Source organism: Pristiophorus japonicus, chromosome 11 (genome assembly GCF_044704955.1).
Source record: "Pristiophorus japonicus isolate sPriJap1 chromosome 11, sPriJap1.hap1, whole genome shotgun sequence".
Taxonomy (NCBI): Eukaryota; Metazoa; Chordata; class Chondrichthyes; family Pristiophoridae; genus Pristiophorus; species Pristiophorus japonicus.
In genome coordinates this window covers 34461853-34487015 of record NC_091987.1, presented here as the reverse complement: position 1 = coordinate 34487015, position 25163 = coordinate 34461853, and the positions used below count along the sequence as shown (strand labels likewise).

The following is a 25163-nucleotide window of genomic DNA, read 5'->3' as shown; positions in this document are numbered from 1 at the left end:
GTTTGAAGAATTGAGCACACTGGTAAGAGACCACCTGAAGCCAGCGAGCAGCCTACACATGGCCAGACACAGGTTCTACAACTACAGACGCTGTGTGGGCCAGAGCATACTCGACTTCGTGGCGGAACTTCGGAGGTTGGCTAGTTTATGTGAGTTCTCCGATGAACTGAGGAGAGAAATGCTGAGAGACTTTTTCATTGAAGGAATAGGCCATGCAGGCATATTCCGAAAGCTCATAGAGACCAAGAACCTGACCTTAGAGGCAGCAGCACTGGTTGCACAGACATTCTTGGTAGGGGAAGAAGAAACGAGGTTGATTTACAATGTAGGTACGACAACTAACGAAATATCGGAAGAAGAAGTTCACAGCACTGAACAAGCTATTACCCCCTCACACAGACAAAACTGGGAGAACAGGCTCTCGACAGCAGGCAGAAGCCATCAAGGGCCACAGGAACGGCTGTTCACACCTCATCAACCCACAATGCGAGCAATCAACTACAAACTGAGAGAAGCTCAAGAGAGATCGGCCAGAAGCAGCTCATTCTTTGGGAACTCTTTGAATAATGGAACAGGTCTGTGCTGGAGGTGTGGGGGTGGGCACTCGTCAAGGGGATGTCGATTTCAGCAGGCTGTTTGCAGAAATTGTGAATATACAGGGCATTTGGCCCGCATGTGCAAAAAAACGGCAGCTCGGCTGGTATACGAATCGGATGGGTCGGAAAGCGGACCAGAAGATGGTGGGGACAGTACCCGCGACACCGGTGTACAGCGGGTCAACGCGATCAATGGCCGCTGCTCCTACGACCGGATGCCTCCTATAATGATGAGGGTCCTACTCAACGGGATATCTGTCAACATGGAGCTGGATACGGGAGCGAGTCAATCTCTCATGGGTGCTCAACAATTTGAACAACTGTGGCCACATAAAAGAGACAGACCAAAACTCACAAGGGTCGACACCAAACTAAGGACCTATACCAAAGAAATCATACCAGTTCTCGGCAGCGCCATGCTCTCTGTCACACACAAAGGGACAGTGAACTGACTTCCCCTGTGGATTGTCCCCAGAGACCCCACAGTACTGCTGGGGAGAAGCTGGCTGGCAAAACTAAACTGGAAATGGGATGATGTCCATGCTATGTCATTAGAGGAATGGACCTCCTGCTCAACAGTTATAAAGTGATTTGAACATCTCTTTCAGCCAGGTGTGGGCACTTTCGAAGGGGCCAAAGGCAAAATCTACATCACACAGGATGCTAGACCGGTCCATCACAAGGTCAGAGCTGTACCCTATGTGATGAGGGAAAAGATTGAACACGAACTAGACAGGCTTCTGCGGGAAGGCATTATATCACCTGTGGAATTTAGCGACTGGGCAAGTCCCATCGTCCCAGTCATGAAGCCTGTTGGATCCGTACGAATCTGTGGGGACTACAAATCTACCATAAACAGAGTCTCCCTACAGGACCAGTACCCGCTGCCCAGAGCGGAGGACTTAATTGCCACATTGGCATTTGGGCCAATTTTCAAAATTAGACTTCACATCTGCGTATATGACGCAAGAATTGACCGAGGAATCCAAGCTACTCACCACCATCAACACACATCGAGGCCTTTTCATGTACAATCGATGCCCATTCGGCATCAGGTCGGCAGCTGCCATATTCCAGCGCAACATGGAGAGTCTGCTCTAGTCCATCCCGGGGACGGTTGTATTTCAAGACGACATACTTATCACGGGCAGGGACACCGACTTCCACCTCCGTAATTTGGAGGAAGTACTAAAGCGATTGGATCGGGTAGGCCTACGAGTCAAGAAATCCAAGTGCCTGTTTCTCGCACCCGAGGGTGAATTTTTGGGCAGAAGGATTGCCGCTGATGGAATCAGCCCAACAGAGTCCAAAACAGAAGCAATTCGCCTGGCATCCAGGCCCTGGAATGTCTCACAACTGCGCGCCTTTCTCGGGTTACTCAATTACTTTGGGAACTTTATGCAGAACTTAAGCACGCTGCTGGAGCCTCTCCACGTGCTACTCAGGAAGGGGTGTGATTGGTTTTGGGGTGACGCCCAGGAACGCGCCTTCAATAAGGTACGCAACCTTCTGTGTTCCAACAGTGTTTTGACTTTCTTTGACCCAGGTAAAAAACTAGTTCTCACATGCCATGCGTCAGCATATGGGATCGGGTGCGTTTTGCAACATGTCAATAGTGCGGGCAAATTACAACCCATACCTTATGCCTCCAGGTCACTTTCGCGGGCGGAGCGCAGGTACGGAATGGTAGAGAAGGAGGCGCACGCGTGCATGTACGGTGTCAAAAAGATGCACCAATACCTTTTCGGGGGCAAGTTCGCATTAGAAACCGACCACAAGCCCCTCACGTCCCTCCTATCCGAGAGCAAGGCAATAAACGCCAACGCCTTGGCGCGAATTCAATGGTGGGCACTCATGCTGGTGTGCTACGACTATACCGTAAGGCACAGACCAGGCACAGACAACTGTGCTGACGCGCTCAGCAGGCTACCCCTGGCGACCATGGAAGGGTCTGACGAACAGGACTGTGAGATAGTCATGGCAATCAATGCCTTTGAGTCCATAGGTTCGCCCATGACGGCTCGCGAAATCGTTGAGGCAAAGCGCCGTAAGCTGACTGAATACCATGACAGAAATTCGAGGGGGAGATGGAATGAGATAGGGGACAAAGTGTTTGTACTAAACTATGGCAGGGGTCCCAAACGGCTTGCAGGGACAGTAACGGGCAAGGAAGGAAACAGGCTACTGGTAGTACAAGTGGACAATGGCAAAACCTGCCGGAGGCATGCAGACCAAGTCAAAAGCAGATTTACCAACAACACTGCGGAACCAGAGGCAGACTACAATGTGGAACTCGCACCACACCTGGTGGACAGACAGAGGGAACAACCTGAGGAAAGGGCAATCCCAACAGACAGCCCAGGCGAGTCAACAACAATCACACCAATCGAAACAGACAGCCCAGGCGAGATACCAGCAACCACACCCAAAGAAAAACAGACACCAAGGCAAACGACTGAATCACAACTCAGACGCTCCACGCAAGAGCGTAGACCACCTGAGAGACTGAACCTATAAAGACAATAAGACCTTGGGGGAGAGTGATGTCATGTATCTTACATTATTATATATAACTGTATCCCAACATGCTATACATGACTGTAACAAGATATGATCTGTAACCACCAGCATACCTTACCACCAGGGGTGCACTTGCAAGAGACAGGTATATAAGGACAGGTCTCAGGCAAGTGCAGCATTCCAGAGCTGTGAAATAAAGGTGCAGGTCCAGAGTGACCTTGACTTCACTACATGCCTCATGTGAATCTGTACTGAGGGGACAGGACTTTACAGTGGCGAAGGTTAAACAGCTTCCCACTGGTTCTGTAGTTTAGTTCCACTCCAGGGGGGAGCTTGTTGACTGTGAGGTGGAGCATGGCAGCGAGGAAGATTGAGAAGAGGGTTGGAGCGATGCCACAGCCCTGTTTAACCCCGGTCCGGTCGTGGATTGGGTCTGTAATGGATCCGTTGGTGAGGATCACAGCCTGCATGTCGTCGTGGAGCAGGCGAAGGATATTGACGAACTTTTGGGGGCATCCAAAACGGAGAAGGATGCTCCATAGACCCTCGCGGTTGACAGTGTCAAAGGCCTTTGTAAGGTCGAATAAGGCCATATATAAGGGCTGGCGCTGCTCCTTGCATTTTTGCTGCAGCTGTCGCCCTGCAAAGATCATGTCGGTTGTGCCCGTCGGGGACAAAATCCGCACTTTGACTCCGGGAGGAGCTCCTCGGCCACAGGGAAAAGACAGTTAAGGAGAACTCTCGCGACAACTTTCAAAGTGGCTGATAGCAGGGAGATTCCTCTGTGGTTGCCGCAGTTGGAATTGTCCCCTTTTTTAAAGAAGGTCACAATCACTGCATCTCTGAGATCTCCCGGCATGCTCTTCTCCCTCCAGATGAGAGAGATGAGGTCATGTATCCGTGCCAACATACTTTAGCTCCTCAGCAGGAATTCCATCCGTACCCATTGCCTTGTTATTCTTGAGCTGTCTTATGGCTTTTCCTACCTCGTGCAACGTTAGGGTTTCACTGAGGTGGTGGCGGGTCGCATGCTAAGGGATGGAGTCGAGAACACTCGAGTCAAAGGCAGAGTCTCGATTGAGGAGATCTTCGAAGTGCTCCTTCCAGCAGGCCCCGACTGCCTCGATGTCCTTGATGAGTGTTTCCCCGTTCTTGGCCAGGAGTGGGGTGGGGCTTGGGAGTTTGGGCCATAGGTGGCCTTGACTGCTATGAAGAATCCTCGCACATCATGGCTGTCGGCCAGTTGTTGTATCTCCTGTGCTTTCTCCATCCAGCACAATGTTCTTTAGGTCCTGGGTTTTTTGTTGGATCTCAGCCTTGAGCTGCCTGTAATGTTGCTTTGCTGCTCCCGAGTTAGGTTGTTGCTTGAGGCTCAAAAATGCTCTACACTTGCGATCTATTAGTTCTTGGATCTCCTGATCATTCTCATCAAACCAGTCCTGGTGTTTTCTGGTTGAGTGACCAAGTGTCTCTTTGTAGGCATTGGTTATGGAGGCCTGGAGGGCAAGCGCTGTGGGCATTCTGCATCTCAGGGTCATCAAGGCATGCCAGGTTAGCTGTGAGGCACTGACTTTATAGGGCTATCTTAACTGGGTCTTTAAGTGCCCCGGCATTGAATTTTTTGCTTCTGCTGTCCCCCCCACTTTGGGGCTATATTGATATCGATAATGGATCGGATTAGGCAATGGTCCGTCCAGCAGTCGTCCGCTCCTGTTGAGTGGCGGAGCAGGCTCGAGGGGCTAGATGGCCTACTCCTGTTCCTAATTCTTATGTTCTTATGTTCTTATAGCCCGGGTGATGCACACATCCTTGCAATCTCTGGCTCGGATGATGAGATAGTCAAGCAGGTGCCAGTGTTTGGAGTGAGGGTGTTGCCACGATGCCTTATATTTGTCCCTCTGGCAGAACAGGGTGTTGGTGATAAGAAGTTCATGTTCTAGGCATTTTGTCAGGAGTAGGGTACCACTGGAGTTGGCTTTCCATACCCCCTCTCTGCCAATCACGTCTCCCCAGAGGGCTGTGTCTTTGCCGACCCTGGCGTTGAAGTCACCTAGGAGGATCAGTTTGTCATCCGCGGGGACGCGGGACAGGGATGTTTCGAGATTGGAATAAAAACCCTCTTTGGTCTCATCCATTACATCGAGTGTTGGGGCATACGCACTGATGACTGTGGCGCATTGGTTCCGGGATAGAGTCAGTCGAAGAGTCACGAGGCATTCGTTAACCCCGCAGGGGGAGTCTTTGAGGTGGTCGACCAGCTCATTTTTGACGGCGAAGCCAACTCCATGAAGGTGGCGTTCTTCCTCTGGTTTCCCTTTCCAGAAAAAGGTGTAACCTCCACCTTGTTCCTTGAGCTGGCCTTCCCCTGCCCGCCGGGTCTCACTTAGGGCAGCGATGTCGATGTCAAAGCATCTAAGTTCCCGGGCAACTATGGCGGTGCAACGTTCTGGCCTGTCGCTGTTGGAGTTGTTCATGAGGGTCCTGTCGTTCCAGGTCCGGAACTTCATGTTAATGGAGTGGAAGATGCCTGTGCGTGAGTTCTTTTAACGTGGGGTGACTGTTGCACACCAGCCACCACACGGGATTAGCTGAACAAGGTCTTGGTCCAGTGGCAAGGGGGTCCAAGACGACTAGAGACCAGGCACTGCTGTATGAGCCTAATTGCCTATGGCGAGATGTTGGCTGCAAGCTCTGCGCCGAGTCGCCCCCTTGATGGTGGGTAGTCCTAGGCTTGGTTGGAGGCAGGCATTAGGAGGGTCAGTTGTCTGCTGGAGTTCCAGGTGGGAGGTCAGCAAGGAGTGGAAGAGTTGAAGAGTCATAGCCGTGATGGAGGGATAAAGGCCCGCTGCTGGAGGGATGAAAGCCCACCGCTGGAGGAATGTAGGCCCACCACAGGAGGAGGGTGTGATGACCCGGTCGCCTGGTCGGAGGCTCAGCTGCTCGCCGGGAGTCGTCGTGAGTAATCCAATTTCAAATGGCTGAAAATGATGCTAATAAAACACACCAAGCTATTTTCTAGTTAGATTGGGGTACAGTATTCAATTCCTTAGTTAAACTTTTTTAAAGAAAATAATTCTTTAAAGTTTCTCCAGAAGTTTTAAAAGTTTTCCCAAGTTGTTTGAAAGTTTCCCAAGTTGTTTAAAAGTTTAAAATGAAAGTTAATAGTAAGTTACTTCCTTTGGTATTGTTCCATGGGTGCTGCCATCCCTCTGCAGCTGTACAAAGCCCTGGTTAGGCCACACCTGGAGTACTGTGGGGAAGTAGAGGTCCAGTCATCTCTGAAGGAGGGAGAAAGGCCAGCCACCATGGTGAAAGAGGAGGAGGCCCAAACGCCATCGTGGAGGAGAGGGGGATCCGGTCACCGCTGGGAAGAGATCTGGATGCCGCCGGGGGCCCGATCGCCTGGTCGCCACTGGAGAGGCCTGAACGCCACTGGAGGCCCAAACGCCCAAACAGCTACTTGTAGGTAAATCAGTGTCGGAACAGTGGGAGGCATTCAAGGAGGAGATCTGGAGGGCTCAGGCCAAACATGTGCCCTTAAAAAAAAAAGGGTGGGATTAACGATTCTAGAGCCACCTGGATGTTTAGGGACTTACAGGGGAGGATTAAAAAAAGGGAAGCTTATGTCATAAAACGACAGCTAAATACTGTAGAATTTTTGGAGGAATATAGAAAGTTAAGAGATAAAATTAAAAAGGATATTAGGAATGCTAAGAGAGAGCATGAACAATTCTTGGCAAGTAAAATTAAGGACAATCCAAAGATGTTCTATAAATATATTAAGAGCAAGAGGATAACTAAAGAAAGGGTCGGGCCTATTAGAGGCCATGAGGGTAATCTCTGTATGGAGGCGGAAGATTTTGGTAAGGTTCTTAGTGAATACTTTGCATCTGTTTTCACAAAGGAAAGTGGCAATGCAGATACTGCTTTCGAGGAGTGTGAATTTCTGGATGAAATAAACATAGTGAGAGAGGAGGTATTAAGGGGTTTAGCAGCTTTGAAAGTGGATAAGTCCCCAGGCCTGGATGAAATGCATCCCAGGCTGTTGAGCAAAATAAAAGAGGAAATAGCAGAGGCCTTGACCATCATTTTCCAGTCCTCTTTGGATTTGGGCATGATGCCGGAAGACTGGAGGACTGCTATTGTGGTACCCTTGTTTAAAAAGGGAGAAAGGGATAGACCGAGTAATTACAGGCCTGTCAGCCTAACCTCAGTGGTGGGAAAATTATTGGAAAAAATCCTGAAAGACAGGATAAATCTATATTTGGAAAGGCAAGGATTAATTAGGAACAGTCAGCATGGATTTGTTAAGGGAAGATCGTGTTTGACTAACGCGATTGAATTTTTTGAGGAGGTAACCAGGAGGGTCGATGAGAGTAGTGTGTATGATGTAGTGTATATAGACTTTAGCAAAGCTTTTGATAAGGTCCCACATGGTAGACTGGGCATGAAGGTTAAAGTCCATGGGATTTAGGGCAAAGTGGCAAGTTGGATCCAAAATTGGCTCAGAGGTAGGAAGCAAAGGATAATGGTTGATAGATGTTTTTGTGACTGGAAGGATGTTTCCAGTGGGGTTTCCGCAGGGCTCAATACTGGGTCCCTTGCTTTTTGTGGTATACATCAATGATCTAGATTTGGGTATACATCAATGATCTAGATTTGAATATAGGGAGTATGATTAAGTTTGAAGATGGCACTAAAACTGGCTGTGTGATGGATAAAGAGGAAAGTCATGGACTGCAGGAGGATATCAATCTACTGGTCAGGTGGACAGAGCAATGGCAAATTGAATTTAATTTGGAGAAGTGTGAGAAATGCACTTTGGGAGGGCTAATAGGAACGGGTATACACGTTAAGCGGTAGGCCATTTAAAAGTGTAGATGAACAAAGGGATCTTGGAGTGCTTGTCCACAGATCCCTGAAAATAGCAGGCCAGGTGGATAAGGTGCCTTTATTGGCCGAGGCATAGAATACAAGAGCAGGAAGGTTATGTTTAAATTGTATAATACTCTAGTTAGGCCACAGCTGGAGTACTGCGTGCAGTTCTGGTCACCGTATTATAGGAAGGACGTGATTGCACTAGAGGGTGCAGAGGAGATTTACTAGGATGCTGCCTGGAATGGAGAATCTTAGCTATGAGGACAGATTGGATAGGCTGGGTTTGTTCTAATTGGAACAGAGGAGGCTGAGAGGAGACCTCATTGTGGTGTGTAAAACTTTGAGGGGCCTGGATATAGTGGATAGCAAGAGTCTATTTCCCTTGGTGGAGGGGTCATTTACGAGGGGGTCATAGTTTTAAGGTGGTGTGGAAGGTTCAGAGGGGATTTGAGGGGAGGCTTCTTCAAGCAGAGGGTTGTGGGGGTCTGGAACTCACTGCCCGGTGGATGCAGAAATCCTCACCACATTTAAAAGGTGCTTGGATGGGCACTTGAAGTGCCGTAAACTGCAGGGTTATGGACCTAGAGCTGGTAAGTGGGATTAGACTGGATAACTTCTTGTTGGCTGGCGCAGATACGACGGTAAGTACTGCAGGGAATCGAATACGGCCAGAGAGATCTTCTGGACTAGTTTTGATTGCCTGGATGGGTCGGAGAGGAATTTTCCCAGAATTTTTTCCCCAATTGGCCTGGGTTTTTATTTGTTTTTTGCCTCTCCCAGGAGATCACATGGCTCCAGTTGGGGTGGAGTGTAGAATGTTTCGGTGCAAGGGGTGTCGCAGTTGTGTGGGGCGGACTGGTTGGGCTGGGTGCTCTTTCCCTTCCCGCTATTGTTCATTGTTTATAGATTTATATGTAGCCTTCAGGGCTGTTGACCGAGGGCCATGTGGCACTTTGTCAGCCAGCATGGACACGATGGGCCGAAATGGCCTCCTTCTGCACTGTAGATTTCTATGTTTCTATGGCTTTGGTTGATGTATATATGGACCTTCAAAAGGTGTTTGATAAAGTATCACATAATAGGCCTGTTAGCAAAATTAAAGCCTTCTCATCTTGTCCTACCACCTTCAAAGATACAAAATTGACTAAGAGACAGAAAGCAAGAGTAGTGTTTTTGACTGGAGGGAAGTATACAATAGTGTCCCACAGGGGTTGGTATTAGGACCACTGCTCTTTGTGATATATATTAATAACCAGGGCCTGGGTATATAAAGCATAATTTCAGAGGACATGAAACTAGGAAATGTAGTAACAGACTTCAGGAGGACATAGGCAGACTGGTGAAATAGGCAGACACATGGCAGATGTAATTTAACAAAGTGTGAAGTGATGCATTTTAATAGAAAGAATGAGGAGAAGCAATATAAACTAAATGGTACAATTTTAAAGGGGGTGCAGGAACAGAGAGACCTGTTGGGGGTGTAGAAATACAAATCTTTGACAGTGGCAGGACAAGTTGAGAAGGCTGTGAAAAAAGCATATCGGATCCTTGGCTTTATAAACAGAGGCGTAGAGTACAAAAGCAAGGAAGTTATGCTCAGCATTTATAAATTGCTAATTAGGCCTCACCTCAAGTATTATGTCCAATTCTGTGCACCACATTTTAGGAAGGATGTTAGAGAGGGTGCAGACAAGATTTACTAGAATGGTACCAAGGATGCGGGATTTCAATTATATGGAGAGACCAGATAAACTGGCGTTGTTCTCCTTAGAGCAGAGAAGGTTAAGAGGAGAATTAACAGAGGTGTTCAAAATCATGAACAGTTTTGATAGAGTCAATAAGGAGAAACTTTTTCCAGTGGCAGAAGGGTCATTAACCAGAGGGCCAGATTTAAAATGATTGGCAAAAGAACCAGAGACAACATGAGAACATTTTTTTATGCAGCGAGTTGTTATGATCTGGAATGCACGACCTGAAAGGGTGGTGGAAGCAGATTCAATAATAACTTTTAAAAGGAAAGTGGATTTTTAAAAAATTCATTCATAATATGTGGACGTTGCTGGCAAGGCCAGGATTTATTGCCCATCATGAATTGCGCTTGAGAAGGTGGTGGTGAGCCGCCTTCTTGAGCCGCTGCAGTCCGTAAGGTGAAGATATTCCCACAGTGCTGTTAGGGAGGGAGTTCCAGGAGATTTGACCCAGCGACGATGAAGGAACAGCAATATATTTCCAAATCTGGATGGTGTGTGACTTGGAGGGGAACTTGCAGGTGACAATATTCCCATGCAGCTGCTGCCCTTGTCCTTCTAGTTGGTAGAGGTCGGGGGTTTGAGAATTAATGTCGAAGAAGCCTTGGCACGTTGCTGCAGTGCATCGAGTAGATGGTGTTACAGCAGTACAGCATACTGCTTCCAGCGGTGAGTATGGTCAAACACAAGCTGGACATTAAGGGAGTGGAATTAGTTCTGGTTGAGGTACATCTCCGAATTGAGATGCACCACCTGCAAAGCAAAGTGTGCAGTCAATGGCACCCTGTACCATTGGGAAGCCTGCTACCCAGGCGAAGCTGCATGCTCGCTCCGGCTAATTCTCTCTAGCGAGAGAATTGTAGGATTCACAAAATTCCGGGACCCCCTACTCAATGGACATGTGTCTGGAATTTAAAAGGGAACTGTGTTAGACTTTTGGAGGAAAAATGTGGACAAAAATATCTCACTATTAGGCACCTTTGGACTAAACTTGGGTCTTTTAGATTGAGTTTGGACATTTTAAATTGTATGCTGGGTCTGCATAGGGAAATGGGATCTTTATAGGGCTGCTAAGCCACCTGGGAGGCAGGCCCCAGGGAGACATTAACAGTCTAACAAAAGCCCACTTACCAAGGACCCAGATACATAAATATTTTAATAGTTCTTAAAACGGCTATACAGAAAAACCCTGGTATCAGCAAAACACACAATGGACAGTATCAAGACCGTAGAGCACAGAGTCCTGTGTTACGGAGCTGCTTGGGATGAACCTCGACAGCAACCATTGCATCTCTTTCCAAACCTGCCTTGCGAAGGCGTAATCCTGAAGGAGATGGGTGACAGTCTCGTCCGCCCCGCAGCCGACTCGGGGGCACCGTGCCGTGCTGCTGAGGTGTCGACTGCGCCTGAACGCTCTTACGGGTAAGGCCCTCCTCACTGCCAACCAAGCTACATCTTGGTGCTTGTGTGACAGCTCTGGCGATGAGACATTCTGCCAAATGAGTTCGACAGTCCGCTCAGGGAACCACCTGACAGGGTCCACCCTCTCCTTCTTTCGTAGGGCGTCCAGGACGTTACGTGCTGACCACTGTTTTATGGCCTTGTGGTCAAAGGGGTTTTTTGTGAAAAACTTTTCCATGAAGGACAGGTGGGCAGGCATGGTCCAGCTGGTGGGGGCGTTTCGCAGCAGCGTGGCCAGGCCCATCCTTCGCAACGCCGGGGACAGGTAGAACCTCAGCACGTAGTGACACTTGGTGTTTGCGTACCGGGAGTCTGTGCACAGCTTGATGCAGCTGCATACAAAGGTGGCCATCAGGATGAGGGCCACGTTCGGAACATCCTTTCCTCCACTGTCCAGAGATTTGTACATTGTACATTGTGTCTCTGCGGACACGTTCCAAAGTGGAAGACGGCCCGGTAACTGCTGCGACACAGGAGCGAGAGATGGGCCAGACCTGTGCCACGTGTAGCAACCCCGAGAGCACCTCACTCCTGATGACCAGGTTCTTTCCTGCCATGGAGAGGGAGCGCAGCTTCCACCATCCCAGTTTTTGCTTCACTTTGGCGATATGCTCTTCCCAGTTTTTGGCGCACGCCCTGTCCGCTCCGAACCATATTCCCAACACCTTCAGGTAATCTGGTTTAACAGTGAAGGGAATAAAGGATTGGTCGGTCCAGTTGCCAAAGAGCATGGCCTCGCTTTTGCTGCAATTGACCTTTGCTCCCGAGGCCAGTTCAAACTGGTCGCAGATTGCGAGCAATCTGCGGATCGACTGTGGATCCGAGCAAAAGACGGCGACGTCGTCCATGTACAGGGAGGTCTTGACCTGAGCGCCTCTGCTGCCTGGGATCGTCACCCCTCTAATGCCCGCATCCTTCCTGATGGACTCGGCAAAGGGCTCAATACAACACACAAACAAGACAGAGGAGAGAGGACAGCCTTGCCTGACTCCAGATCTGATTGGAAAGCTTTCAGTTTTCCATCCGTTGATTTGAACTGCGCTACTGATGTCTGTGTAGAGCAGTTGGACCCAATTGCGGATACCCTTCCCAAACCCCATTTTGAGAGCACATCCATCAGGTACGTGTGCGATATCCTATCAAAGACTTTCTCCTGGTCTATGCTGATTAAGCAGGTGTCCACCCTCCTGTCCCGCACGTAGACGATCGTATCCCTGAGTAGCGCGAGGCTATCAGAGATCTTCCTGTCTGGGACAGCGCAGGTCTGGTCCGGGTGAATCACCAGCTCAAGAGCAGACTTGAACCTGTTGGCGATGACCTTTGACAGGATCTTGTAGTCCACATTGAGCAGCGAAATGGGCCGCCAGTTTTTGATTTCCTCCCTCTCCCCCTTCTACTTGTAGATGAGAGTGATGATGCCTTTCCTCATCGATTCTGACATGCTGCCGGCAAGAACCATACCCTCGTACACTTCCAGCAGGTCTGGGCCCATCCAGTCCCACAGAGCTGAATACAACTCGACCGGTAAGCCGTCGCTTCCGGGAGTTTTACTCATCTCGAAGGATCAGACGGCCTTTGTCAGCTCGTCCAGAGTTAGCGGGTGGTCCAGACTCTCCCGCTCGCTGTCGTCTAAGACCTCCGAAATAGACAACAGGAAAGACTGGGAGGCCGCGCGATCTGTGGGCTTGACGTCGTACAGCCCGGCATAGAAGGATTTGCTGATCCTCTGCATGTCAGGCTGTGAAGACGTCACAGAACAGTCTTCTTCCTTTAGGCTGGTGATCACAGAGCTCCCCCTGTGTACCTTTTGGAAGAAGAAACGCGAACACGTCTCATCCTGCTCGACGGAGCGGACTCTGGAGCGGAAGATGATCTTGGAGGACTCTGAGGCAAAGAGTGAGGCTTGCTGGCCCTTCACCTCTTCGAGTTCCTCCGCGACATCGACCCCCATCGACTGCAGCAGGAGCAGGTTTTGCATATTCATCTGGAGTTGGGACAATTCCCTCTGTCTCCCTCTCGTCTCCTGAACACCTTTGAGGATGAAGAACCTCTTGATGTTCCTCTTGATTGTTTCCCACCAGTGCATCAGGGAATCGCAGAGGGGTTTTACGGTTCTCCAACCTTTGTAATCCCTCTTGAGTTCCTCAACGTTTTCCGGAGTCAACAGTTTCACGTTCAGCTTCCATATCCCTCTGCCAACTTTCTGGTTTTCCTATGGGTGACAGTCAGCCAGTAGGAGGCAGTGGTCAGAGAAGAACACCGGCGTGACGTCGGTGGATCTGACCTTGAGTGTGTGGGACACAAACAGGAAGTCTATTCTGTAACGGACGGACCCATCTGGTCTCGACCAGGTGTATCTGAGCGGTGCTCCGTCTGCAGGGTTGCTGAAGACGTCGCACAGCTTGCCATCTTTTACCGCATCCATCAGGAGTTAACATAAGAACATAAGAATTAGGAACAGGAGTAGGCCATCTAGCCCCTCGAGCCTGCTCCGCCATTCAAAAAGATCATGGCTGATCTGGCCGTGGACTCAGCTCCACTTACCCGCCCGCTCCCCATAACCCTTAATTCCCTTATTGGTTAAAAATTTATCTATCTGTGATTTGAATACATTCAATGAGCTAGCCTCAACCGCTTCCCTGGGCAGAGAATTCCACAGATTCACAACCCTCTGGGAGAAGAAATTCCTTCTCAACTCGGTTTTAAATTGGCTCCCTCGTATTTTGAGGCTGAGCCCCTGAGTTCTAGTCTCCCCGACTAGTGGAAACAACCTCTCTGCCTCTATCTTGTCTATCCCTTTCATGATTTTAAATGTTTCTATAAGATCACCCCTCATCCTTCTGAACCCCAAGGAGTAAAGACCCAGTCTACTCAATCTATCATCATAAGGTAACCCCCTCATCTCCGGAATCAGCCTAGTGAAGTGTCTCTGTACCCCCTCCAAAGCTAGTATATCCTTCCTTAAGTAAGGTGACCAAAACTGTACGCAGTACTCCAGGTGCGGCCTCACCAATACCCTATACAGTTGCAGCAGGACCTCCCTGCTTTTGTACTCCATCCCTCTCGCAATGAAGGCCAACATTCCATTCGCCTTCCTGATTACCTGCTGCACCTGCAAACTAACTTTTTGGGATTCATGCACAAGGACCCCCAGGTCCCTCTGCACCGCAGCATGTTGTAATTTCTTCCCATTCAAATAATATTCCCTTTTACTGTTTTTTTTTTCCAAGGTGGATGACCTCACATTTTCCGACATTGTATTCCATCTGCCAAACCTTAGCCCATTCGCTTCACCTATCTAAATCTCTTTGCAGCCTCTCTATGTCCTCTACACAACCCGCTTTCCCACTAATCTTTGTGTCATCTGCAAATTTTGTTACACTCTGTCCCCTCCTCCAGGTCATCTATGTATATTGTAAACAGTTGTGGTCCCAGCACCGATACCTGTAGCACACCACTAACCACCGATTTCAAACCTGAAAAGGACCCATTTATCCCAACTCTCTGCTTTCTGTTAGCTAGCCAATTCTCTATCCATGCTAATACATTTCCACTGACTCCGCTTACCTTTATCTTCTGCAGTAACCTTTTGTGTGGCACCTTATCGAATGCCTTTTGGAAATCTAAATACACCACATCCATCGGTACACCTCTATCCACCATGCTCGTTATATCCTCAAAGAATTCCAGTAAGTTAGTTAAACATGATTTCCCCTTCATGAATCCATGTTGCGTCTGCTTGATTGCACTACCCCTATCTAGATGTCCCGCTATTTCTTCCTTAATGATAGCTTCAAGCATTTTCCCCACTACAGATGTTAAACTAACCGGCCTATAGTTACCTGCCTTTTGTCTGCCCCCTTTTTTAAACAGAGGCGTTACATTAGCTGCTTTCCAATCCACTGGTACCTCCCCAGAGTCCAGAGAATTTTGGTAGATTATAACGAATGCATCTGCTATAACTTCCGCCATCTCTTTTAATACCCTGGGATGCATTTCATCAGGACCAGGGGACTTGTCTACCTTGAGTCCCATTAGCCTGTCCAGCACTACCTCCCTAGTGATAGTGATTGTCTCAAGTTTGGACGTGGCGTCCAGTTTGCTGTCGGCTCTGCTGGACCTTCCAGCCGCATCAATGATGCAGTTGAAGTCACCGCCCAGAATGACCGGCCTGGACGTTGCCAGTAGCAGTGGGAGCTGCTGGAAGAGGGTCAGCCTCTCGTTCTTGTGAGCCGGGGCGTATACATTAATTAACCTGAGAGGGGAGTTTTTGTACATTACGTCTACTACGAGGAGGCGGCCGCCCACCACCTCCTTAACTTCGGTGATGGTGAAGTGGCCTCCCCACAGCAGAATGCCTAGGCCGGAAGACCGGCAGTCGTTGCCTCCTGACCATATGGATGGTCCATGGGCCCACCATCGTGACCACTGCCGGTAACTGCTGAAGTGCAGCAGACCGCACTCCTGCAAGAACAGCAGGTCCGCTTTGACCTTGGTACCCCAAGGTGGAAACACATCACGCAGTAGATTTTACGCTACGCACATTAATAGTAGCAATTTTTAAATACATTGAAGTCATGCTATCAGTTCCTGGGATAATACATTGCTCAAAGCTGTCCATATGAGAAGGCAGAGCATTTCTGCTGTAAGAAAACAGGGCATCTAGCAAAGACATGCCGGCTAAAGAGCAAACTGACTTTCAATTCTAGAAGTAGAAATCGCCAGACACAACATAGCATTGAAGAGAAGCAACAGGACGAGGAGGTTCTGGAGATACACGTCATCAGGAGCACGAGGGTACCTAACAGCGATTCGTGAAGTATCGTCATTGAAGTAGATATTGCAGGAACTACGATACCCATGGAAATTGACACTGGTGCATCCGTGAGCATAGTACCAGAATCATTATATCTCGACAAGCTGCATGATTTTCCATTGGAGAAATTGAAGATAGAGCTGCAAGCTTTCTCAGGAAAGCAAATCCCTGTGGTAGGACGTATCACCGTACCGGTGAAATACAAGGATCAGTTTCAGAGTTTGCCTCTCATTGTAGTGGCAGGAGACAAGCCTGCCTTGATAGGTAGAGATTGGTTGGGATCACTGAAGCTGGATTGGAATGAGATTTTTCACGTGAAAACAAAATTTGCATTGAAAGATGATGTCATCAAGCAAATGTTGGATCCAAATCAAAAGAAACGGCAGTTGTCGTTGGATTACAAACTAGCAAATTTTCTGATTACTTATCAAAGTACTTCTCATACAACTATTGGTAGAACACCAGCAGAGTTGTTTCTCAAACGACAGCCACGAACCAGGTTCTCGTTGTTGAAGCCGAACGTGGCACAATCAGTAGAAGAGAAACAATTAAGACAGAAAGAGAATTATGATAGAGGTAGAATAAGAGAGAGAAGTGTGAAATTGGATCAGAAGTTTAGAGTGAAGAACCATAAATGGTTAAAGTGGTTACCAGGAAGAATAGTGAAGATGTGTGGCCCTCGCACATATTTGGTCAAGATGTTTGATCATGGAAAGATACGGTTTGTTCACATTGATCAAATTTTACCTGCAGATGTGCAAGGAGTTGAAAGTTGAAATGATTCAATTATTTCTGATAAGTCAAATAGTCTTGTTACAAGTAAAGTACCAGTAGCAGATTCTACATCAGATGTACGAGAAACAAGTGCAAGAGAAGGTTAGAATTTAAGTCTGAGTCTGAGTCAGGCAGACAGACAGTCTGAAGTTGAAGAGAGTCCAAATGTAGATCAAGGGTTGCCCTTAGAGAAAAAGCTCTCCTCAAGCTCAGCCTAAAATGAGTCTAAGACCTAAAACAAGTTTGTAAAGTTCTGTTCGAGAGCGAAGAGAATCTCTTCGAAACAGAAGCCCAGTGGTTAAGTTTGATTTGTAAATATGGAAAAATAAGTCCATATCTTTTGTTGCGTTTACCATGCAAGTTATGTATAATGATTATTTTGTTATGATTACTTCTTCCTTAAGAAGGGAGAAGTGTAATAGAGAGCTCCACCGAGTGGACTACTGTGGTAATGCAAGTACTGATGTATAACAATAAAAGGGTCATGTGGCAAGATGACAGTTTCTGTAGTGCCATCTTGTGTGTGTGATTCTGTTCGTGATGTCGTAAGAATATATCACAGCCTCCTGCTCAGAGCCCTTCTCGCCCTCCTCCTCCTGCCTCTTCTAGCAGCTTGTCCTGCTGTGTCATCTTGCTTATTCTCTCTGTTATATTGCAGGCCAAGGGAGATACAAACTGCTGCATCCATGTCTGGGAGCAACCGGTCTGAAAAGAACCCTTGCAAGTTCGTATCAAGTCTTAGAGCATGTGCCACACCACTCTTTGTAGACACTTGGCAACTTTAAAGAAGTCTAGAATGCACCAAACACTTCCACAAACTTAGCAACAACTAGTAGAAACCAATCAGCGACTAACCTGTAAGAGGATGATGATCCCGTTGAATAGCACTGGTGGGGGATCCTTCCCTGCTACTGAACGGATGTTCAGCTGTGCGATGTTAAGAGAGGGCATTGGCTCCAGCATTGAGGTTGAAAATGGCAGCGTGATGTCAAATCAACGTTCCGCGCTGATTGATGTCACGATCTGCGTACTCTGCATACTTCTGGCACACACTCACTGCGCCGACGCTAATGCCCTCACCAAAATGGCGTCAACGTGGCCTGCACCAGAAGTATACAATGCACTGCTCGGATGCCATTTTTGACCCAAAACGGCACCCGTGGCACCAAACAACGGACGATACACAACCAATATTTTAGTCCATTGGTTTTAATCTTCATAAATAGCTTACGTGACACTTTGTCAAACTCTCTTTGAAAGTTCAAATGTGCCACATTCACTCATATTACTTTATTCACTTAGTAACCTCCTTGAAGAATTCAATTAAATTATTCAAAGCCTTTATATTTATTTAATTGGTGGTCTTACCTGTAAACCTTCCTCGTTTCCATGGTAAAATATTAAGCATATATGGAGCAGTTTGTCCAGCTTTTAAGGTAATAAATGGTTCGCCACTCACTATTAGTAAGTCTGATACAACCTAGAACCACAAATGTTTGGTTTTGCACCTTTTTAAGAAAGCAAGGTATATCATTTCATATGAACAACATCAGTGTGCCAAGTTGCAATGCTTTTTAAATAGCTAACTTATACCTAGCTGCAATTTGAATACAGTTAATCTATTGTCAAGTTATGCTATATCTCCTATGGATTATTTTAAATTTGGAACCATTTGGATGTTTATATATGAACTGTATAAATTTATTAAACTGATACACATTAGACTTTTAACACCTCAGCTCATCTGAACATTAATAAAATAGAAAACATTGGGGTCAATTTTAACTTTAATGCACTGGCAACCCATCTGTTCCAGCAGAGTAAAGACTGGAACCATTTTGAGGCCCAGTCCTCGTTTAAATAGAACCGGAGAGCTGTCGGCCCCAACTGTGCATTTATGCTCTCTGGCCTGATAAAACGAATTTAAAGCTTGCCTTTTCAGAACATCTTCAGCTCTATCGCTACTAAAACTGGCTGGACTGCACGGTATTACCAATTCTTTCCTAAAACGGCAATTGAGGTCCCATGTATGTCATTGGACCCTGATTTGCATATTAAAAAAGAATATTAGAATTTCAGATCAGCGAGAACGGAGTGGGAAATTGAGTTGCTTGGTCCCCTGCTTCATTTCCGCCGATCGGGGAAGAGTTAAAATTGCCCCTATAGCTTCAATTTATGAAAGTAATTGAGTTTGCTAAATTGATGTGAGCTAAATAGATATTTTAGTTTGGTATCATTTATAAATTAACTCATATTGACAAGGAAATCAAGCTTAATATTGTAAAGTCTGAACTCTCTTACCTTACATGTTAACCTGGTTTGAGTATAATTGGGAACCATTAGGACCTTCTTTGTAATCTGTTTTACTTGGCAGTCTATCACAACATGATCCACAGCCACAGGCTTTTTGCCAATCCCCTTGAGGTTGACGATACGCTCAGTACCATCTGTTTCATTGACCAGGACAAGTTTACCCTGTGAAAAAGAAGGAAGTTCAAGAGAAACGTAAGTGTTAAAAATAGTAGGAGCCTGTTTCACTATCAGTCACTCCTTTGCGATTCATGTAAGGCCCAGTTAGCAAATGAGCATACTAGGAGGTGTTGGGTCCTGAATTTCTTAGTACAATTTAAAATATTTAGGCAACATTAATAAAGCTTTGATTCAGGCAACTCAGCATAGTTTAATCTATTATTACATAATGCAAATAACATGAAGGGTGTGCACATAATTTGTAATGAAAAAGGAGTATGCTAAGAATAACAAAATATTGGGACTTGATTATAGGTTAGTGATGATTTTTCTAACTAAATTATGCAACAATCAGCCCAGTAAAACATAGTTACATGAATGTAATTACATCAAAGTGCATTAAAATGATATTGACTGCAGATAAAGTGTTTGCTTCTATTTTGCATCTGAAGTGTAACAAAGTGACAATATCAAAGATACACTTCCAAGTTTTCTGTTTACAAATTGGCTTTTTTCACACATTACAAGGTAGATGCAAATGAGGAAGATCATTCAGACCATGTTTACTCATCCATCCAGAAAGATGACATCACCATGTCCAACTATTTCTTAAATGATTCTGAGGATTTTGCCTCTTCTAGCCTATCTGGAAGTCTATTGCATGTGTTCATCACTCAGCGTGAAAAAGCATTTCCTAGATTCAGTCTGTAAAATTACCTTTGACTTGTTTGAACTTGGCATATTGTCATGTTTTAGTTCGAAGTCGTGTTCTGCATTTATGTTTTCTATATGATTTATTATCTATATAATCTTGAATTAAATTACCTCAGTCCCCTCCTTTCAAGGTGAAATACACAAATGTCTTCAATCTTTTCCTGCAACTCAATTCTCCAACACCGACCTGCCTCGGGGGCTTGAATGTCTTCCTTGTGTTCCAGTGACCAGAGCTGGGCACAGCACTATTCTTGCCAAATTTCCCCCATTCCCCTCTCTCTGAAAGGTATTGACTTCTTTTTGGGATTTGATTTTATGCAGACTGGTGACCTTATTATACATTTCCTAAATAGGCATTAATTATGCTTGAGCCTCAAAGGAAGGTTTTGGTGGGCTATTCAACAATGGGGAACATCACATAAGAGCCTGATCTTGCCTTCGCTTGACATATGCAGGAATTTCTAGACAGCACCAAGAGTGGAAATCCTGGCCAACTGTCTCTGACTTATCCTGTGCCTCTGCTGCCCCTCTGACTCGAATCAGCTAACTGACCACAGACTGGTAATTGACCCTGACATCATCTTGGTCTATGTATATGACTGCACTTCACAAGATAAGCTTATTGAGCGACCAGGAAAGCTTTATGAATCTTGCTTATTGGTACAAAATGGACAGTATTTCACATACTCAATGTGCACTGACTGCATTGATGTCACAACTTACAGCCAGGAACTGTAAGTAAATAGGCAGCAACGTTTTCAATTCAATTTATAAGCTTCCCTGAAGGTCCAGCAAGTTTATCCAGTGAGTAGTTGAGCCATGCATACCAGTATGATCTCAGGTTCAATTTTCAATCGCAGAGAATTCCTTTAGTGTCCTGGTCAATATTTATCCCTTACCCAAAATCTGAAACAAATTAACTGATCATTCATCTCATTGCTATAGATGTGCATAAATTCTCTCCCAAATTTGCTTACAAAGCATTAGTAAATACAAATCAAAGGAAATTCATTGACTGTGAATCATTTTGAGATCTGAGGATGTAAAAGATGCTATAAGAATACAAGTCTTACAATACTGTATTGACATCATTATCATCATCATAGGCAGTCCCTCAGAATCGAGGAAGACTTGCTTCCATTCTTAACATGAGTTCTTAGGTGGCTGTACAGTCCAATACAAGAACCACAGTCTCTGTCACAGTTGGGACAGATAGTCGTTGAGGGAAGGGGTGGGTGGAACTAGTTTGCCGCTTGATATTTCCGCAGCCTGCGCTTGTTTTCTGCATGCTCTCGGCAATGAGATTCTCGATGTTCAGCGCCCTCCCGATGCACTTCCTCCACTTAAGGTGGTCTTTGGCCAGGGACTCCCAGGTGTCAGTGGGGAAGTTGCACTTTATCATGGAGGCTTTGAGGGTGTCCAAGACCACCCCAACCTCTATCGTCAAGCTACAGTATGCGGATGACGCCTGCATCTGCGCACATATAGAGGCTGAACTCCAGGACATAGTCAACGTATTTACTGAGGCATACGAAAGCATGGGCCTTACACTAAACATCAGTAAGATAGAGGTCCTCCACCAGCCTGTCCTCTCCGCACAGCACTCCCCCCAAGTCATCAAGATCCACGGCACAGCCCTGGACAATGTGGACCACTTCCCTTATCTCGGGTGCCTCCTAACAACAAGAGCAGGCATTGACGACGAGATCCAACACCACCTCCAGTGTGCCAGTGCAGCCTTCGGCCACCTGAGGAAAAGAGTGTTTGAAGACCAGGCCCTCAAAACTGTCACCAAGCTCATGGTCTACAGGGCTGTAGTAATACCCTCCCTACTGTATGGCGCAGAAACAGTATTTACATAGTCACTGAAGCATTAGCAATAAATTGTGACATTATATACTTTAGCACCTTTGTATGATTCAGAGGTATTTCCTCTGGTGTGGAAATCCAGCATGAAAGGGCATCATCTTAAAATTAGAGCTAGGCTATTTAGGAGTGAAATCAGGAAGCATTTTTTCACTCAAAATGTATTGGAAATCTGGAGCTCACTCCCCCACTGGAACAATGGATTTGACGTACAGATCAGCTATGATCTAATTGGACAGGTTTGAGGGGCTGAGTGGCCTATTCCTGGTTCTACATTTCTATGTTAACCTTCTCTGTGGCATTTGCATGAAGGCCATTTCATTTTTTTAATGTCTTAACTGGAAATCATGGTTGTAACATCTTGGGAGTTTACTGGGCCAGGATTTTCAGGTACAGGTTACAACACATTATCAAAGTAGATGGGTAGTCTTCCGTGTTTCATTAATACACCTTAACAACTCATACAATTATATCATTTTAGAGATTGATAACATCACAGGACTCAAAGATTTTGTCCCAAAATTCTAATGGTGACATTCTGATTTGCCTGCCCACGAAACCAGGGTGGAGGTTGGGGGGGGTGCATAGACTTTTGAATGGGCCGCTCAGCCCCCCAAAAAAGTGCGGGGAACATTGCTGATGAGGTCTATGCAGATGAGGCCTGGGAGTTAAAATCTCTCATGCCTCATCCTGCTAAGGTCGAGATGGTTTGCAGCCTGCTTTGGCCAATACTTTGGCACGACTCCCGCCCCAAGTTACAATCGGGATTAAGGATTTATATGGGAATTCTCTTTTAATTGCGGGCTGCCTAATGGGATTGTGTTTTGTTCTGGCAGGTCACCAAACTAATTCATATTAGGGCTGATCATGAAAATTGCACAGAGCCTGTGTTCTCTCTTCCTGGTGGCCACCGTGTAATGCTCCATCACCCACCCGATTTGCACGCAACCTGAAAATGGTCCCTGTTATGTTAATTGGGAATAGCCATTGCCACAACCTTCTACTTCTTCTGTCAAAAAAACTGGTGCACTGGTAAAAGCCACAAAAAAACAATCCTTTACATTGCATTGTCCAATTTTCTTTTTTCACTCTCTCCTTGAAACAACTCAAATCATGTGCTGATACAAAAGCAAAATACTGCAGATGCTGGAAATCTGAAATATTAACAGAAAATGATGTAAATACTCAGCAGGTCAGGCAGAATCTGTGGAGAGAAAAACAGAGTTAACCTTCCAGGTCAATGACCTTTCGTCAGAACTGGAAAAAGTGAGAGATGTAACAGGTTTTAGGCAAGTGCAGAGGCATGGAAATGGGGGAGGGGAGGAAAGAACAAAAGGGATGGTCTGTGTTAGGGTGGAAGGCAAGAGAGATCAAATGACAAAAGGGATGATTGTGCAAGGCAAAAGGAAATGGTAATGGAACAAGTAAAGAAACAAAAGATGGATCTCGAAGATGTGTAAATGGGAAAAGCAGAATCATCAGTTGTTGGGGGCTAAGGCGATGATCTGAAATTGTTGAACTCAATGTTGAGTCCAAAAGGCTGTAAAGGCTGTAATGGAAAGATGAGGTGCTGTTCCTCCAACTTACGTTGAGCTTGCCAGTGCATGATTCCAGCTGTATGAGTGCACAGTAATTAAAAGAAATGTCACACTTTTCTGTTAAACTACATCTACATTCTTAACTGCTGACCAGATGTTGCATCTTCCCCATTTGCCAACAGTAACACATATTTCAGGCATATAAACCCTGAATACCATCAATGAAAATTCAAATATTTTAATAGGCTACTTCCTATCATCAAAGAAAAATAACAACAGAGTAGACTGTACATACTTCACACCTGCAGTAAACTCCACAATGATTCCCCTCTTGATTATTAATTCAAATGGGAGGACTGATTTCACACTAGCAATGGCTAGTCATCAATAATTTTGTATTACACTGTCTATCAGGCATTCAGCAATGCAATATTCAAAAACAATCAGATATCATACCATAGTCACACACTCAAAATTTGGTTTGAACATTAATGGGTACATTGATGTTTCACAAGCCTGTATGTTCAACATTGATGGGCCAAAGAAGTCCTTCCCTTCCAGAACAGCTTTAATTTTCCAGTCTTCTTGGGTCTCATTATGCTGAAAAACAAGTTATGAACAGTGTCACTTTAGAATTCTTCTCACTTAATTCCCATTTAGAAATGTTTGCTATACAACAATTCAGGAGGTGCAACGGTCACATTGTATCTAGACTCACATCATTTATGTATTAATAGACCAATATTGTGCCTTTATTACTAACAAAATGTTATCTCTGAAAATTAACTATTTTGAATTGATGGTATGTAATATGTTTCACAATTATTACTTTTAGATAAAATAATTATACCATAATTGCAAATAACATAGTGACTAGCAAAGTATAGTTTGGTAAGTCATTCGTACTTGAAGGCTGCTATGCTCACATTTCAGAATTTCAAATACTGGAGCAAAACTAAGAACAAACACACATTTCTGCAAAAAGCTAGAGATGCTGGCCTAGGCTCTTCGCCTTCCCCCTCCCCCCACTAGTTCTTTGTCAGTTCTGAGATGAGTGGAGGTGGAAACCAACTTGGGGACACGCTTGCTGCATCCCGCCTCCTTCCTGCTTTCCACTGGCTGGTTCATTGGGAGAAACGCTAAAGCCATGCCACCACATTTCCTGCCATTTGCCTGCAGGAATGCTACATACATGGGTCATCTATTAGGTCCTGGTGTCCAATGTACTGAGGCTTCCAGAGCGGGCACTGGAGCAGAAATGAAAGAGAGGTCTGTGCAGGCATTCTCATAGTACAACCTTGCACAGATGCTATCAGATAAAATAGAGCTTCTGCAGTAAAAAGTCTTATTGATTAATAGGGAGCATGCCGATTGTAGTGTATGGAGAAAGAGTCAGACTGAACACTGTGAGCTCAAAGTAAAGTGTGACCTTAGTCTTTTATTGCAGGTCTCCAGAGTGCCTCTCCAACCTGTGAAGCCTTCTTAAATACCTGTGCTCCCAAGGGATTATGGGATCCCTCGGGACGCCAAGGAATGAGCCCTCTGGTGGCTATACAGAGTAAATACAAGTCCATATATATAACACCGCCTATGTCTTTTCTACACTGTAGCAGGGTCCCAGGGCCTGCTACAGCAAGCCTCCATTGCTATACTGGCACAACTCTTTGGCAGAGACTGAGGAGCTGCCTCCTGTTATGACCACAGGGCCAAAAATATGGTTGAGGTAAAGGGAAGTAATTCAGGAGCAGATGAAACCAAAGATGTGCCACAATAGCAGGGGTGG

The 25163-nt window shown here is 46.0% G+C and overlaps 1 protein-coding gene across 5 annotated transcripts in view; it reads right to left on the bottom strand.

The window, feature by feature from the left end:
• The window catches only part of LOC139276009 (cilia- and flagella-associated protein 47-like), a 1107008-nt gene that overhangs the window by 321560 nt on the left and 760285 nt on the right, over positions 1 to 25163 (bottom strand). For all 5 annotated transcript variants that reach the window (XM_070893331.1, XM_070893333.1, XM_070893335.1 and 2 more), the window contains 3 exons: positions 23837 to 23980; positions 19095 to 19268; positions 18162 to 18273 (listed from right to left, as the gene is read on the bottom strand). In XM_070893331.1, the coding sequence (XP_070749432.1) occupies positions 18162 to 18273; positions 19095 to 19268; positions 23837 to 23980 (430 nt within the window). The remainder of the gene's footprint in view (positions 1 to 18161; positions 18274 to 19094; positions 19269 to 23836; positions 23981 to 25163) is intronic.